Below are 17998 nucleotides of genomic sequence, written 5' to 3'. Positions count from 1 at the left end.
CAGGAGTTCATCCATCCTGACGCTCAGCACTGGCTCCCCACAGGGCTGTGTGCTGAGCCCCCTCCTGTATACCATTTACACCTCTGACTGCACTCCCAAACACTCCTGCAACACCATAATAAAATTTGCTGATGACACCACTCTCGTAGGACTCATCACCGGAGATGATGACACGGCCTACAGAGACGAGGTCCAGCGACTGACAGCATGGTGTGATAGGAATAACCTCACAATCAATACTAAAAAGACTAAGGAGGTGGTCATGGACTTCCGCAGGAGCAAAGCTGATCCCCTCCCTCTCTACATAAAAGGTGACAATGTGGAGAGGGTGTCATCTTTTAAGTTCCTCGGCACCCACATCTCCAGGGACCTGTCGTGGGCTGCCAACACGACTGCCCTAGTTAAAAAGGCCCAGCAGCGCCTCCATTTCTTGAGGGTACTGAGATGGAACAGGCTGCAGACCAATCTGTTGGTCTCCTTCTATCGAGCCACAATTGAGAGTGTGTTGGTCATGCCATCCCTGTGTGGTACGCTGGCTGTTCATTGGCTGATAAAAGGAGACTACAGAGGGTCACCAGAACCGCGGAGAGGGTGATTGGCTGTCTACTCCCGCCCCTGGACTCCATCGCCAGCTCCAGATGTCTCACCAAAGCCAGGTCAATCATAAAAGACCATCTTCACCCCGACCATCACCTGTTCACTATGTTGCCCTCAGGGAGGAGGTTCAGATCTCTCAAAAGCAAGACCAACAGGCTGAGGAATAGTTTCTTCCCCTGGGCAGTCAGAACTTTAAATAAAGCAGACCACTTACTGATTTCGCATTCTCACAGTCGTTTTGTTGTGTGTCTGCACGTGTGTGTCAATGATTTTTAACAATGATGCTGTTACTGTTGTTTATTTAATTTTCTTTTTATTTATTAACCCCTTTACATGTTTTTATCGTAGATGATGATATTGCACTTGGGTGGTCCTGTTTGTAAATTTCGTTGTGCAGGAGACTGTCCAATGACAAATAAAACTCTTGAACTTGAACTCTTGAACTTGAACTCAATGAACTACATCACCCGGGAAGCGAAACAACGAGCAAGATCCATTGCTCGTATGTGTGCAGTCTGGTACAAAACACTCAGGCATGACGGCGTAACGTTACGATTATAACGTAAGACTATAGAAAAAATGACAGACGTTAGCTTCAGTAAAGTTAGCTTCATTCATTGAGAGAAAAGGTATGACGTCACATGTGCCCCTTTTGGGTTTGTAGTCTTTGTAATTACGTATTTTCACAGTCTTATACCTCAACAGTTTTACATCAAACTGCAACTTTCTTGACTTTAAAATGTATCTTTTAAATTGACAAACATCATATGTGTAATTCAGGGCACAATTCAAACAAGATCAAAATATTTGCTGTCTCTCGCCATTGACTACCATCAGAGAATGTCTAATAACGCGAGAAGTTTCACTCTCAGTAAACTTCCGGCTTCTGAACTGGTTGCAGCTCCACTCTGATTCCATATGAGGGCGCTCACAGGACGAGTGCAAAATGAATGGAGGTCTATGGTACTGTACCAATCAAAATCCACTTTTCTCAGGATATCATTTTTTGTCTAGTAATTTGAATGTTGTATTCGAAAGGAGATGCAAAGAAATTACGCATTGCTGGGTGTTAGATTTTTTAGAGTCACTTATTTGCTTTAAAAAGTCTTTTAAAGTGTCAATGACGTCATACACTTCAAACGACCAGAGATACTGCTTTACGGCAATCCTTCAGTCACTCTGGTGCTTTCGCGCTCTGCACTTTGTTTTCTCTCGAGGCATCGACAACACAGCTGACACAGGTAAATACAAAGCTAGACGAGTTTTTGTTTTGTTTGTTTCTGGTCCTGCTTCGGATGCCACGATGCCATCAAGCGGTATCTCTGGTCGTAATCAGTCCTTCACTGACCAATCAGCGTTCATTAGCAGAATGCTAGCGTGTTATGGGCAACAACAACTCAACCTGTAAGAAATCGAAAGGACATAAGTACTTGTTCATTCAACTTTCAACCTATAACCCATGTTGAACTTGCAAAACCTACACTCAAATCTGAGATTTCTCAACGATAATCGGGTGAAAGAGACAAATTTAGCCGTCTAGCCCCATAGACTTCCATTCATTTTGCACTCCTGGCGATCGCCCCCAGTGGAACTCTGGTGGAACTACAACCAAAATTCGGTACAATAGGACTTAATAGGGAGTGGGCAGGCTCTCCGTAGACGGGCTCTGCTACCATACAATATTTTTCCGAAATAAGGTCCCATGGTGGTCCACCGGAAGGGGAGGGACTTAGGCTCTCTATTGCTGTGAGGTTCGGGATGTGACATCTGTCTTTAGAGTTTAAAAATATGCAGATTGTGTCGGTGTTATTGCTGGATTTAGTATGTAAATCGCTTTGTTTACGAATTAGAGGCTTTGCAGTTGTTATATATATATATATGTTAAATATTTTATTTGGATGTGTTCATTGTGATTATATTGGCTGGGTTTATAAAAGTTTATAAAATTGAAAGGATATCTTTGCTTGGTGCATTTGGAAACAAAGCTTGTCTATTTCTAAATGTAATCGCGTGCATACTGTCCGTGTGTTGAAAAAAACTTAGATTAAACACACTCGCAACCGACACACCCCAAAGCGGAGGCGTTATAGCGTTGCCAGGGGCACTGAGCAGAGTTTTGTCACTGTAGTGGGCACCGTTAAGGGGGTTTCCCGTGCCATGACACGTTAATCTTTTGTCAGTTGCGTCTTGCTTCTTTGTGTTCACAAGTTTCAGTCGTTTCAACATAAAAGTCTTCTCTACTGACTGACTCACTCATAAAGACATTCTTTGCCGCCATCTAATGGCGAAATAATGTACACTCTTTAGCCGTGATTTATTCACGATACAGCATAGCCTCTCGTACCTTATTGTAATGTTTACATATATATATTAGTACTAATCATTTATTGAACATTGGTGTCTTTTATCAAATTAAATATTTAAATCAAAGCAATAAGCATTGTTTTACTATATTTAAGTGGATTTTGCACATAAAAATACTCTTATCCATGGTAAAATCTCTGTAATGCGTATAACTGAGTGGTTTCATTGCTTATTAATGTATAAAGAATTAAATACAAAAAAACAAGAAAAAAGTTAAAAGAAAGTGTAATACAGTAGTGAAACCACGGGCACAATCACTCAGTGAAAGTAAGGTGCTTATGCTGTGTTAGTAACAAAGAGAGAGACACACATACGCCCAAATCTCCTGCTGAGACAGAGAAACGCACAAAGAAAACTCCATCCTTATCAATCCCTTACAGCTTGACTGCCTCTTTTCCACAGCGGTCGGTATTATACCCAAACAAGAGGCATCTTACATGGGCAGAGGCATGGAGAAAGTCTACGCAGCTAATCGGAGTTAGCAACCTGCTCAGTGTTATGTAAGCAGTCGTCTTTCATCATAGGAGAAAGGTGTTCCATCAAAACCCGCTATGAAGGAGTAGGATCGACACCAATTTGGTTTTATTTTGGGTCAAAAAGTTGTTACAGCTCCTCATGCGCACATCGTGACATTTACGACCGCTTTGACGCATTCACGTCAGCCTTGAAAACACCTGCTGGAACAACTGTCACCTGCTAATAAGGGATTTAATTAAAAGGGTCTCTGTAACACAAACCAAATCTTGCAAAAAAGTACCGCAATGCGATTTTTCATATTCAGGGACTTTTTTGCAAGCTCGGTGATGGATATGATAGCCCGAGGATGTCCGTTTTTCAGCTGATTGTAATGACCTGCAAAATCCAAAGGCCGAGACCTCTAGCTCAACACAGCTTAAGTGTGAAAAATCACATTCAATGAGCTGGGAAGCATTACAAATGCCCTGGCCTGTAACTTTAGAGCAAGATCGACTTTAATGCTAATCGCTAACGGAAAGTGTACAATCATCTTAACAGCCAATCACTAAGGGCCATGGGGACAGATTCATGAATATTCAAACGGAGAATCAATGGGCAGTGATGGGCACCAGAGGGCTGTGGAGAGAGTGAAGGGGGCGAGAGACAGAGAGGATATGCAGAGCTGATTAGGGGAAATAAGGGAGTCTCTGTCAGAGCTGATTGTAGGTTTGTTCCAGAACGTGGACACCTACCTCACGCCACTGCTTAGACTCCGCTCCCTGAGTGTACAGAACACACACTGAGAAGACGAGAAAGGGGAAAAAAGAGAGAAATCAGCATCTATTTCATTTTTTTTTAAATTTTTTTAAGCTTTTAGGTTACAGTTACTGTAGATAAATCTCTGAAGAACAGCTTAAAAGCTTGAAGCTAGTTCATGATTAAAACAAACTTTTTTGAATCAAATCAACACATTTACCTAAACTAACACTGATTTAATGCTACAAGGTAAGTTAAACAGACCCATGGAAAAGAAACGTCTCAAATGAGATCTCTTTTTAATGTTAATTAAATTGTTTAATTGTTTCTAACAGACATAAATTAAATTAGACAGAGAACAAATGGAGTTTCCTGCTTACATTTTTCTCTTGAGAAATAGACCTTATCATTTTCTATCATTACATTCTTCAAATAAATGGAATGTTTTTAAATATTTTTATACAATTATTTTAAAATTGATACTCTGTACAATGTAATCTGGTGGGTCTATTATTCACACACTCAGTACTGTGGAACATGAAGGTTAAATAAAACCGAACTGAGAATTCTAATAATTTAATAATGTTTAACATCAAGTTTCATTGATGAAAAAGCAACTCTTTTTTGCAAGGATTAGAATTACAAAGGAGGCCAGACTATTTGACCTATTGCTCTCTATTTCATAATCTCATGTCTTCAGCGAGAGATTTACTGTACACAAGTCCCCATGACTCATGCAGCATTTGTATTCAGGGGGCTGAGTTCATGCTCTGCATATATTAAGCACTTCTGCATTTTTCTTGATAGTGAAGAAAAGCTGTCACATTGTGATGCAAATTCTATGCATGTGTTTTAGGCAACTTGGAGAAATAGCAGAGTAGACAAATTGCAAAGTGTAGAGAGCGTAAGAAAGTCAGAGAGGTGTGTGAAACCTGAAGAGAACCTGAGAACCTGAAAACATTTCAGTGAGGTACGAAGCCTGGGGAGCGAGGTTTTATATGTGTGGCAAAAAAATTGATTTTAAAGAGATTTTAGGTTAAAAAAACAAGTACTTCAGCCATGGAAAAAATAGAAATACTTACAAGGATCAGACTTGGAGAACGTGTCTCGATCTAACAGGTTTCTGGGGAAACAGGAGAGAAAAAAAGTTAAATTAAGGGCTGATAAACTAAGTCACTTCGCTCAAAAAGTTCAGCCATACAATGAATAAAAGGCCTCACAAATAAACCAGATGGAGCTCTCATTTACATGTTATTTCCGAATCCATACATTCCCTTCCATAAGCAAAAAAAAAACTGAATCTTTTGCAGAATGTAACAATTCTGCATCCCATTCAGCTCTTGGGCATCTGATCTAATTCTCATAAAATGGATCTTTGAATCAGAGAGTGATTCTGGCACACAGGTTCAATAGACTCTCTGAGAGTCTGAAATCACTATAATAGTTGCATGATTATACACATAGAAATTGAGAGGGGCTCAACAAAAACAATCGTTTGATTCGACAGGCTTGAAATTTAATTTCTGTCACAATATCACTGTCAGAGAAACTGGTTTTTGATTAAATTGTAAATGTGGCTCTGGACTATATAATGGCTGTTTGAAAATGAAATTGTTCTCTAATACAGATGACTGTCAGCTACAGGTTGTTAATGTGTGCTGTCATATCAAACCTCTAACAGACAAAGACAGGAGAAAAACACTGTCACTTCTCCTGCAAATGAAAACCATTTAAATGAGTCTCTCAATCCTTCACCAGTGGAAAATAGAGCCTTTAATTCATGCGAAAACCAATAATTTAACTGCACCCAAGCAGTGTTTTAGAAAAACAATCCTCACATAAAAAAACAAATAATTGAACTTAAAGTAATTTTCTTGTTCTCTCTGTATTTTAAAGAGGTCCGCATTAAAATATAGGGATGCGCGATCTATCGGCCACCATATCGGTATCGGCCGATATATGTTTATTTTTAATGTTATCGTTATCGACCTGATAAAAGATTTGGCCGATATATTAAAGCCGATAATTAATGGATTATTTCCTTCAGCTGAGATGCTTCAGATGCGCACTGTTCGCCATGATGGTTTTGAATTGCTTGAAATATGATTGGAATCACTTCAAAAAAGGGAAATACGGTTAATTGTGTGCTTGGGACATGAATTTGGATTTAGATTTATCCGCCAATATATCGGTTATTGGCTTTCAAATATAAAGAATTATCGATTATCGGTATCGGCCGAAAATCTGCACTACTAAGGGAGAATCAACAATATTCTATGATTTGCGGGCTACCGTTAAAACACTTCTGGAAAGCCATTATAGTCTGCTGAAATGGGCTTAATGGTCTGAACATATAGAAGCTCTGACAGATCTGTGATGTTCAAACACAGACTATAAGTTCAAATTAACTCCTTTAGGCTTTGAGGCAGGACTGCATTCTAAGAGTAATCTTAGAACAGTAGTTTAAATGTCTGAGGTTTGTGAGAAAGGATTAAATTTAGCCATAAAAGACAAGACATTAATTATAGATTTACACATAAATCATTCATCAATGCCTTGCTTGTCATGTCATTTTTTTTCTGAGGTTCACATAGAAATGTTAGTGAAGCTACTAAAGAGACTAATATCAGGTACAATGTCTTCTGTGGAATGCAAAAGATGATCTTCTTCAATGATGATCTTGTGTTCCACAAAAGAAGAAAAAAAAAGACAAACCGAGTTGTCGCAAAAATGGAATTTAATTTAATTTAGCAATTAATGTGTTGTAGGAACTGAGAGCTAATTAGGAAAAAAAATACTATTTGTCTCCAAACTGAAAAAAGAACCAAATTCCAAATCAACACTCATGACCATAAATAAGATGATCTGTCATACTAAATGGGACATTTTGAAACTAACTGATTTTTCAACATATAAGACAAAGAACATGTGTAAGATATAATCCCAACTAGAGAAAGAACACTTAAGAAGTCAAGTTTAACTAGACAGGTTGGTTTCTGAGACAGCACATCTTGAGTCTCCCAAGGTAAATCATGAGTTTAAACCAAAGCTGGTTTGATTTCCAAAACAGGGACTTTAAGCAGACCTTCTCAAAGACCTCTGGCCTTTCCCTTAAATGCAGGACCAAAAAAATCATCTCGAAAATCCACAGACTGCCTTTACACATCAAAATGCATCAGATCATTCCAAAACAATGGTAGAGGGGCTTATAATCAAACATTGTTCAACTGCATAACCTATATGTGGCTATTATGATCACAAACTTTTGAATGGTGTATTGGGGGTGAGTCTTGTTTGATATCAGCATGAATGAATGTTTTCTCATTTCTTTAATTATTGTATGAATCAAATCTAAATGTATTGTACTCTTATTATAGGTATCATGTCTAAATTGTACTCTACTTGAGTGGGAAAGTTAAGAGACCATGTGACTAATCAGATAACAAGTAGTTTATGTGAGGTGAGGAGAAATAGTCATACCCCGAACTAAAGACAATGTCTTATTGGTCAGAACTCCTCCAAAGGGTTGGACAGAGTTTAAGTCGAGATGACGAGACAGAGATCCGATCAAGATCAGACCTGAAAATGGTTTAAGACCTAATAGCTTCATGCAAGCCATCTGACTACTCTCGTATCACTTGCTTTTCCTACTTTTACTTAGTTTATTTTCTTTCCCATTGAGTCTCGTTTTCTAAGTTTAATTTTAGCTGAAAGCTTCAGTCAACGTCTCTATAGACTTCCCCAGCCTCAAACTTCAAACTTCAGCCACGAGAGAGACTCCGTTTCCATTAATCCGCCAACAAAGGGAATCGCCAGGAAAGGACGGCAAAAATAAATAAATAAAACAATTAAATTAAATAAAACAAAATGTTTCTGAACTCACAACAGATGTTTAGATCTGGCCGAACAGACTTATAATCGTAGTGTAGTGTTCTATGTTGATGTTTTGACTGATCTGTGTGCTGTAACACATCTCACTTTGAAAGGTGATATTAGCACAGATCAGTTCTTCCTCTTTGCCAAGGAAGTGTTCTGACACTATTGGGCTTGTGATCCAATCTCCATCTCACCCCCGCTCTCCCAGAACCAGTGGCACTGTAATTGGCACTCTCATGCGGGAGAAGCTATTTCAGCCAGAGGGGATCAAAATAGATTCTAAACTCTTCAGCCAATGAATCCTCATTGGTTCAAAGAAGCAGGAAAAAGTAATTCAAGTCGCTATCTGGTTAAGGGGGGCAAAGAGAAATTTCAGAGTGCATCTCAGCCAAAAGCCATATTCCTTGAGGTGGAGGAGAGGAAAGGATCATGTCGCTCGTCTGGAATGAAAACTCTTGTAGTCTGGCCATCCTGGCAGGGGTATTACCACCATGACAGACTCTCCGGTCAATAGAGAGTGCTTATCATCATGGCTATTTGATGAACTCTGAACAATACCCAGAGCAGGTCTGAGTACAAACAACACTAGGCGAAACATTTCTCATGAGTCAAAATAAAAGGTTAACATCCTAGGGCTCCATCTAACTGCCACCTAACAGCACATAGGGCACTGGCAATCAACCAGTGCGTTCTTAGAATGTCTCTCACAGGTCCTGTGCCACTTCTAAGACCTAGGAATTCCTGTTATAGTGTTTCATTAAATGTAATATGATCTACAATCCCTCTGTCTTCTACTCAAGAAGTAATTACAGAAGAACAGGAGTGTCAGCATTTTTCCAGCTCGTCAATGAAACAGGGTAATTAAATCCTGGCAAGCGCTGTTCATAAACCAGGCATAAATCTACACAAAAACCTCAGGTGAAGTTAGAAGCCACAGGGCCAATGGTCTCGTTTTGCACGTCTCTCGCTCAAGCTTGTAAATGCAACACTTAATCACTGTTACACAGCACATCCTGATCTATGGTGCTCATTTAAGTTGAATTACCTCTTTATAGGATAAACATGTTGTTTATTTGATTACAGAGGACAGTACAAACAATACAACTTGAGTTCAGCGGATCAGATATTAATGAAGTGTCATATAGCACAATAAAAAGGAAAAGTGCTTTAAAAAAGTCATTAAAATGGCTAAAGTGATAGTAATATGTGATTAAGTAATTGGAGTGGTAATAATACATTAGCAATACATTTTACAATAGAGGGAATGCATTGACGTCACTTTCCCGCCGGGACACGCCCCCCTCAGCCGGACTGAGTGGCAAAAGAGCCTGCTGCGTGACTGGATTTTTTTTAAAGCTACACTGTGTAGGATTTTCTCCCATCTAGCTATGAAATTGTTTATGACTACCAACTGAATATTACTTTCTAGCCCCTCCCATTCCGAGGGCTTTTTAACTCCTACGGTGGCCGTATTATTTCAAATCTGCCGGCAGTCACGAGTAATCTCCCCCTTGCATTCGTCACGGTGCCACTGAGTGTCAAAACGTGAAAGGCGAAGCTTGAATTTCCAGGTATGTCCCTCTTTGGCACATGTATTTTCAATATGGAGGTGCAACATGGCTGCCGCCATTAGAGCGACTCGCTCGTATGTATTCTAAATGGCAGATTCTACGCTTACGAGAATACTTGATTAGTTGGTAGAAGTAATTACACATTAATGAGCACATATCATTTTGAAAGAACAAAGTGTTTTTTGCTAAGAATCAACTTAAAAAATTACACAGTAACGATTATCAGTTTAAACTAAAGGTTGGACTCGATGTAGTGTTCCTAGTGTTCTAGATATCCATGGATATTTAAATGCAGCCAGGAATCGTGTTTCCTGACATATGCATTTCGACACTGGGGAAATACATAAAGCGAATTTGCCTGTGAAACCCTATATAAATACAATAGGTAAGTCTAAATCCGAGTGAACACTCATATCAATGTTATATACAGTAGTACTCAACATTATTTAAATGGTGAATATTATTAGATTTGGATACATTTTTGATAAATTTCACCTGACATGTAGAAAATGTACAGCTTTTGTCATTATTCTCATGTGCATCAGCTGTGTATGATAGGCCATTTCTAATAATCAGACAATGCAGTTTGCTACAGCATAGTCAACATTTGAAGTGGATCAAAAAAGTTCATCAAAGTTGTCCTATAAGACAAGAACGGGTATTGTTCAAAATTCATGTATAACTTTGATGAAAGGTTTTGATCCACTTCAAATGTTGACTATTATATATCATCATATTGTCCAGCCCTTAAACTTGTATTTTTTTTTTTTTGTCAGTGTTTATTTAAAAATTATGCGATTATGCATAATAAGCAGACAACGCACGTGGTCATGTAAACACGGAAGCCCGGTTATACTTTTATCAGAGTAATAAGTTATAAGGTCATAAAAGGCTTAAACATAAACCTTTTTTTTTTCTTTTTTTTTTTTGCCTCTTATTACTCCGATTTCGTGCTGTATGTAAACGCAATAACCTGCTTTATGTCGGCTTATTGAAGTGCGCATGTGTGAAATGTGACAGGATCCTTAGTGCAGATTTAAACACATCCAGACAAAAGCGAGCGTTTTGCAGGAAAGGAAGAAGGAAATATATCAGAAACGCAGACTCTTTCATGACCCAGAAAATAATTAAAATGTCCCCTCATCTCGTGCAGCAGAAGTCGAAGTGGTTCAGTCAAAACGCTGCATCTGTAACAGCCTGAGAGGACACGAGCTGTAAGTTTCCCGCTGACATGTCGCAAGCTTTATTTAACATCACAATCGACATAACAAATGAAATACTCTGAGTCAGATACACAAATTATTGTTTTGTCGTCACACAGTGGCATGCCTGATTTATTAATAAAATCATAAAAAGCATTCATGTGTTATGTATGACGATTTTTATATATATATTTCACAAAAGGTTAGAGAAATGCAGATTACAATTAGCAGAGAAATTGTTATCAGATAATATTGACTGAAAATACAAATTAAAATAAGTGATGCCAAAGCCAAAAACTGACCTCCACAACAGCTCTACTTGCTACGCTAAACAGTGTTTGCTGGTGGTCCATTTGCCAGTGCATTCATGAAGATGTCAACAAAAATGAAATGTCATTTAAATGTAGTAGTTTTGGAGCAAGCAATTATATTTTAATTATAGAAAACAAGAAGTAAACAAAAAATTGTCTGCAACAATCAAAAACTCCCCCAATCAGGTGATAAAAAAAACTACTAGTAGTGATGTGAAAATATCAATGCTGATATTTAGCACATCTCATTCTTGTTTTGGAGTTCAAAACTGTGATGCCAATCAATTTGGGGCAGTCGCACTCAACTGAATAAGCCCAATAAAGATTTACAATAAACACTTTATTTTGATAGTTCACTTTAGACATTCTACTAGTAACATTGCAACTGCATGTCAACTAACTAACTCTCATTAGAGTATATAGAGTATTATAAGACTGTCTACTTAATATCTGCAACGCTTTATTTTGATGGTCCCCAAACAAACATTCTGCTGACTATAGGTAACTTTGCAACTATGTATATGTCAACCTAATCTAACAGTCTACCTTCTACTAATACTCTACTGAGAGTTAGTTGACATGTAGTTGCAAAGTTACTTATGGTTGGTAGAATGGACCATCAAAATAAAGTGTAACCAAGATCAGAGATGAATAGCAAATGTAGGCAAGCCTTTTGTCATTCCTAGTATCTTTGTCATATATCACACAATGATTCCAAACACCACACAAGAGAATTCTGGGTTTGTGAGACAGCCGTTTTGAGCTCTTTGATTCAACACCATCCTCTGTCAAAACGCAGGCATACCCTCAGTCGCTCTCCGACTAACACATTTATACGCATACTAAATCAGCCAGCTCAATTAACAACTGGCCAAACTCTCATCCAGCTCATCCATCCGTTCAGCAGCTGTTTTTTTCCCCTCAACCATCTGTTAGACTTTTCACCATATTAAGTGCTTCCCTCTGCGACATGCAGAGGTCAGACACTCAGTCCCTCCTCCTAAAACCTGTTATCTACCAACCCATGATTTTATTTTAATCACATACTGGACATATCGCAGGGCTTGTTTATTCCTTAAGGTTCAAAATTACTGCTTCAGTGTAATATCGGTTGGTTCTTCTAGATGTCAATTATGCCAATCAACCGTACAGACGAAAAAACACTACAAAAACCGGACAAAGAAATGTGAATAGAGATTGGATGAAAACAATACATAACCTAGGACACACACAATCACTTCTGCAGTAGATTACAGTATGAATACATAATGACAGTAAATATCTGAGCTTCATTCAGCCTCTCACATCTTTTGGCATTGATTCTGCTTCCTTATCACAAGCCGAAGACCTCTCCATCTATCCTTCCTCCCCATCATCATCATCATCATCATCGGCAGTCACTTAAGGCAAGTATGACTGTCCTCTCTACTGGGTTGTCTACTTGTGGGTCTTCAGATGGCTGTAGAGGCCAATTGCTGGTGGTTGAGCCTTTTTGTCTTTCTCCTCGTGAAATTTGTCTCTGTGGCACAGCGGAGTTCTACTTCATGATGTGCAGCACCTTTCTGGACAGATTTCTTCCAGGAGCTCCTGTCCAGTGCAATGTGTTCCCAGTTGCTTGATGTGATGTGACCTTGATCTTTTCCTTGTAACGTTTCTTTTGCCCACCAGTGGCTCGATGACCTTCCTTCAGCTGGGAGTACAGGATCTGCTTGGGGAGACGTGTATTGGACATGCAGATGACATGACCTGTCCATCGAAGTTGGTACAACATTATTATAGTGGTGATGCTGGTCATGTTGGCTTCCTTCAAGATGCTGATGTTCTGCCATTTGTCCTCCCAGATTTGGAATCGTAAGGATCTTTGGTGATATTGTTCCAGGGCTCTCAGGTGGCTGCTGTAGGTGCTCCATGACTTGGCTCCATACAGCAGGGTGGGGAGGACAACAGCTCTGTAGACCAGGATTTTAGTTTAGGCTGTTAAGTCTCTGACTTTGAAGACTCTTTTCCTGAGTCTTGTGTAGTCTCCACTGGCACAACTCAGGCGATGGTTGACCTCAGAGTCGATGTCAGCTGTTGAGGAAAGAAGGCTGCCGAGGTAAGGGAAGTGGTCCACATTTTCAAGAGATATAGGATAGAGGACCTGGGTCTTCTTGATGTTTAAGGTTAGGCCCAGGGCTCTGTACACCTTGGTAAAGACATTCAGGATGCCCTGGAGGTCTTCTGCGGAGTGCGCTGCGATGACATCATCGTCCACATACTGAAGCTCTGTGATGGTGGTGTAGTTGACTTTGCTCTTTGCTCAGAGTCTGCTATCAGTTCTTTACATGATTAGAAACCCTGTGGTAGTTCTTCACCAATGAGATGGAGTATGGCAGCAATGAAGATGGAAAACAGGGTGGGTGCGATGATGCATCCCTGTTTGACCCCCGTCTCAGTTTCCACCATGAAAGGCTCAGACTCTGAGAGACTGACATGCCATCATGTATAAGCCTTAGTATTCTTATATACTTGTCATCCATCCATCCATCCATCCATCCAGTCAATTAATTCACCCATCATCTTTCTACATTTCTCTTTCTCTCAGTCTCACTTTGGATTTACTTGCTTCTTCACCAGTTCAGGTTCAAGTAGCATCTGTAAAATCAAACCTGATTGTTTTTTATTTCGGTGGCAGAGTATTTCCATCTATGAAGGAAGACATGTTGGAAGCAGGATACATAGGAAGACGTGAATGTCTGCTCTAATATTCACAGATCTGGGGCAAAAGGTACTCTGCTATTCTAGCATATATAATCCAGCAATAAAAGGCACTGGAGCTGAACGGATAGCAAAAGAACAATAACGGCTTACAATACACCACGAAAAAAGTCATTTGGAATCAAGTCACACGCTGAGAAGGGAGCTGAAACCCAACTGTAAATCATCTCCAGGCTTGCAAATACCCACCAGAGCCCTTCTCAGCAGTGGAGAGTCTAGCAGTAGAGAAGTGCAGAGTGAATGTAGATGCATTCCATGATCTGGTTCCTCATCTGCAAGGTCAACTAAGAGGAGGACGTAGATCTGCAGTGAAACTGAAGCTTGCCAACAACTGCAACTTTATTCCTCCACTTTTTCATTACAGAGAGCAACTCATGAAGGATAGTAACAACAGGGACACAAGATTTTTGGCAAGGACATGCATTTCCCTGCAGCAAGAAGAATTAAATTCAAAATTTAATGTTCAGAATTATGTTAAGTTAACCTAAATGTTAGGTTTTATTTAATTAAACTGGATCTAAAAGCCTCACCAAGGCTGCATTTATTTGATTAAAAACAGTAAATAATAAAATATTATTACAATTTAAAATAATTTTTTTTCTTTTGAATATACTTTAAAATGTAATTTATTCCTGTAAAGGCAAAGCTAAAATTTCCACATCCATTATTCTTCAGTGTCACATTATCCTTCAGAAATCATTCTAATATGTTGATTTGGTGCGAATAATAATAATAATAATAATGGGTAACATTTCTTATTATTATCAATGTTGAAACAGTTGTGCTACTGAGTGGAAACTGTTCTTTGATTCTTGAACAGCACACTTTTGAATATTTCATATTTGAAGTAATTAAAATGCTCAAGACCTAAGTATATACTTTATAAGTATATACTCCAAATACTTTTCTTGCCTCTAGACTACTAAAACACAAAACAATCGGAACCCAAAACCCAATTAGTGCCAGACAACTGGATCAATTGCATATCTCACAGCCACAGGACAGCTTTTGTTTGTGATAAGGGTTATCACAGAGTTTCGGGTTTGTCAGGCCAAACTTTCTGCACTCCAATAACATCGGCAGGTTATGAGGGAATCTGGAGGGGGAAGTGAAGCGATTCAATTCCATGTCTGCCACAATCCCCTGATAATCAGCCCAAACTAAATCAATTACAGAGAACAAACGCAGGCGATGATTTCCACCACCGCCTCGCAGAGTCTCATCACAAACCTGGAGAGAATTCTGCGCTGACAGAGAGGGCCATAATGGTTCAGGGCCAATATATTTCATTATTCATTGATTCAATCTCAGAAGGATGTGGCAAAAATCTAATTCAATTAAAATAATAACAATAATGTACAAATCAATAACTTGATCGTATATTTGATAACACTAATGTTTTTTTTTTTTATCTGTGTTTGAATTATTGCAGTTATGTGGGGGTGTAGAAGCAAGAAGGGTAGAAAAATCATATAAAGGGAATGCTAATGGAATTTCATAATTAGAAATGGGAGCCAATCCTGATGAGATCAGACAAGAATCCTCTAAAAATGATCTAAGAATCAAATGAGATCATACTGTACAAATTGAAATTCCTACTTTAAGTTTAATCTTTAGTATTTTTTATTCATTAGAATCTTATTTGCACCCATAAGGATTGGATATATGAAAGAAATCCCCTTATATGCATGCATTAGTATTCCTTTTTTTTTTACAAGTAGTATAAAGAAAGAATGAAGAGACAGGTAGGGGAAAAAAAAAATCAATAATATGTTCTTACATCCATGTGCGTGACACTTAAGGCCCTTGTCAAATACATGTCGAGTTCAAATTAAAATGCAATTTATCACTGAAGTCAGATTTTTTGTGTAATCCACAGTACAGTCTGTATTGCTTGTATATAGATATAATCATTAATGGATGTAAAAGCTGAAATGAATTTCAAATCTAAAAAGCTATTTATATCTGGTTCATGAAAAACAGTTGAGATCACATTTAGCTAATGTGAAGTATTGGTCTTAACAGAGAAATGTATTCATCTAACAATCAGACCAAATTACACCCATTATCAGCATTCTTTCTTTCTCATTGGAGACAGCATGCAATATTAACTTGCAGCTGAGAAGTTGGCGAGTTTATGGTTATTAGCTACTTGAATGTGAAATTGCTCTCATTAAATAGATGGTTTGACTGTCAAGTTGGGAAATTCAGTAAAATCATTTTAAAATGATTTGGTCTAAATTGGACTGGAGCGTGTATAATTGACTATAAGCGTCTATTAAAGGCATAGCAGATGCTGAGTACACCAGCCGTATCCATTACACCTCAAGATGATTAAAACCCCAAACCAATAGCCCACCTATCACTCTAAGAAATGAGCCAACTGTGGTCCTGGCTGAAATTCTCAGAACCTGTTTTTCCAGTAACAGCAGCATATTTCAGTGATGCATTCTTATCAAGACCAACCTCTGCTCTAAAAGTAAAGATGATGTTATAAGCATCAGAAAAGAAAAGAAAAATCGTTCACCCTAAGATTACATGCAACATATAAACCCCTCTATGCTGTTTTGAATGCTGTATTCATTGACATGAGGACACTGGGTGGGGTTTTTATGCTCCTTCTCATGAATATTCACTGCTTGCTTCAGCACTACAGTGCTATGATTTTGGCGACTAGTAATACACATTTCGAAAGCCAACAAAGAAAAACTGAAGATATATTTCCTCTAACAAGCAGTTCTTATAATACAACTAAATACTCAAACATGTGACATTTATTATCGATGGAAAGCGAAGATGATATGGGGACGATGATATGCTGGTGGGGACTTGATGTTCAGAGCATCTGACAACTTATGGCATCTCGGTATGGAGACAATTGAGCAGCAACGTTAAACGCTTTGGGCAAGTACATACACGCAGCTCACTGGATATATTAGATATTTACGCTCATATCAATATTGCAGAGCCAGAAAGTCTCGTATCATAATTGTTGCATGTTAACTGCTACTTCTAAAACTATTTTATACATACATAATTCATGGCGGTAAAAAAAAAAAAAAAAAAAAAAAAAAAGGACAGCCTGATGCAAAAGGAGAGCATTTCTATGCTTCCCTACAAAACCATCTACATACTGGTGATTCAAAGAACAAAAGCTTAATTGTTCTCAGTTAACAGAACCATAAGAAAATTAAAGAACTTTTTTCTCTAAAGAACCAACCAGTCAAAACCACTAATACAAAGTAGACTTGTTTTCTATACAAGACAATGATTATTTGCTGAAACTAAAAATAAAAACCAAACCTTTTAAGAACTTTTCTCTAGTCAATCACCTGACATTATGGGGTCCATATGAATTATAAACGCCATTAAAATAAAGTGATTTCAACTTGAGTGATCGAATGTAAATTGATTCTATCTCATACCTGCACGAGACGGTGATCTCCACTTTGGTGGCGGGAATATTCCCCGTGATAGGGTCGAACTCGCTCACTGAGGCCATGTCCTCCAGTTTATCCATAACGTCCCCTTCCATTGGCGCGCGGGACAAGAGGACACTCTCTACTTCAAACAGTTTAGCAGTTCGTGGTGCTGCAGTGCTTCCTAAAATCTCAGAGCTCCAGGGAGACGCGGGAGCGCGCAGGACCGCAGCAGGGTGTCAGAAAATCAGCGTCTGTGCTGGTCGCGCGCTGGAGAGCGCAGATGCCCTGTGATGCGCTTTATATCAGCAATGTTACAAGAAAAAAGATGACTACACAACGGGTTTGGTTCGCTAAATGAAAAACTCAAAGAAGAGTGCAAGTGCGCGCCTCTTCTGACAGCGGTGAGATCTCTCTGTCCGTACTGTGTGGAGTGGAAAGTAAAAGAGTAGAACTCCACCCCTCGCGCATTCTTTCACATATCCGTGGCTTTGCGCTCGCTCGGCGCAGCATCACGTTATTGATCCACAGCCACGGCTCATTACTGTCTGAGCTATTTCTCACGGCGGTTAACTTCTGAAATAGCCTACAACCCTCAAACCATTCTGTAAAAACAAGGGGGAGGGGAAATTAATGCATGCTACATTGAAAACCTGCAAGTTGGTTAACTGGTTACCACATAGGCTACG

The 17998-nt window shown here is 38.9% G+C and overlaps 1 protein-coding gene across 2 annotated transcripts in view; it reads right to left on the bottom strand.

The window, feature by feature from the left end:
* cpne5a (copine Va) overlaps window positions 1-17762 on the bottom strand; it is a 75812-nt gene extending 58050 nt beyond the window's left edge. For both annotated transcript variants that reach the window (XM_079897027.1, XM_079897028.1), the window contains exons 1-3: window positions 17316-17762; window positions 5256-5296; window positions 4170-4216 (exon numbers count right to left, since the gene is read on the bottom strand). In XM_079897027.1, coding sequence (XP_079753153.1) covers window positions 4170-4216; window positions 5256-5296; window positions 17316-17425 — 198 coding nt within the window. In that variant the 5' untranslated portion in view covers window positions 17426-17762. The remainder of the gene's footprint in view (window positions 1-4169; window positions 4217-5255; window positions 5297-17315) is intronic.
* Between the last annotated feature and the right edge of the window lie 236 nt (window positions 17763-17998).

This window comes from Squalius cephalus (assembly GCF_949319135.1).
Source record: "Squalius cephalus genome assembly, chromosome: 16".
NCBI lineage: Eukaryota > Metazoa > Chordata > Actinopteri > Cypriniformes > Leuciscidae > Squalius > Squalius cephalus.
The sequence above is the reverse complement of the archived record's forward strand: the minus strand, read 5'-3'. Positions and strand labels throughout refer to the sequence as shown.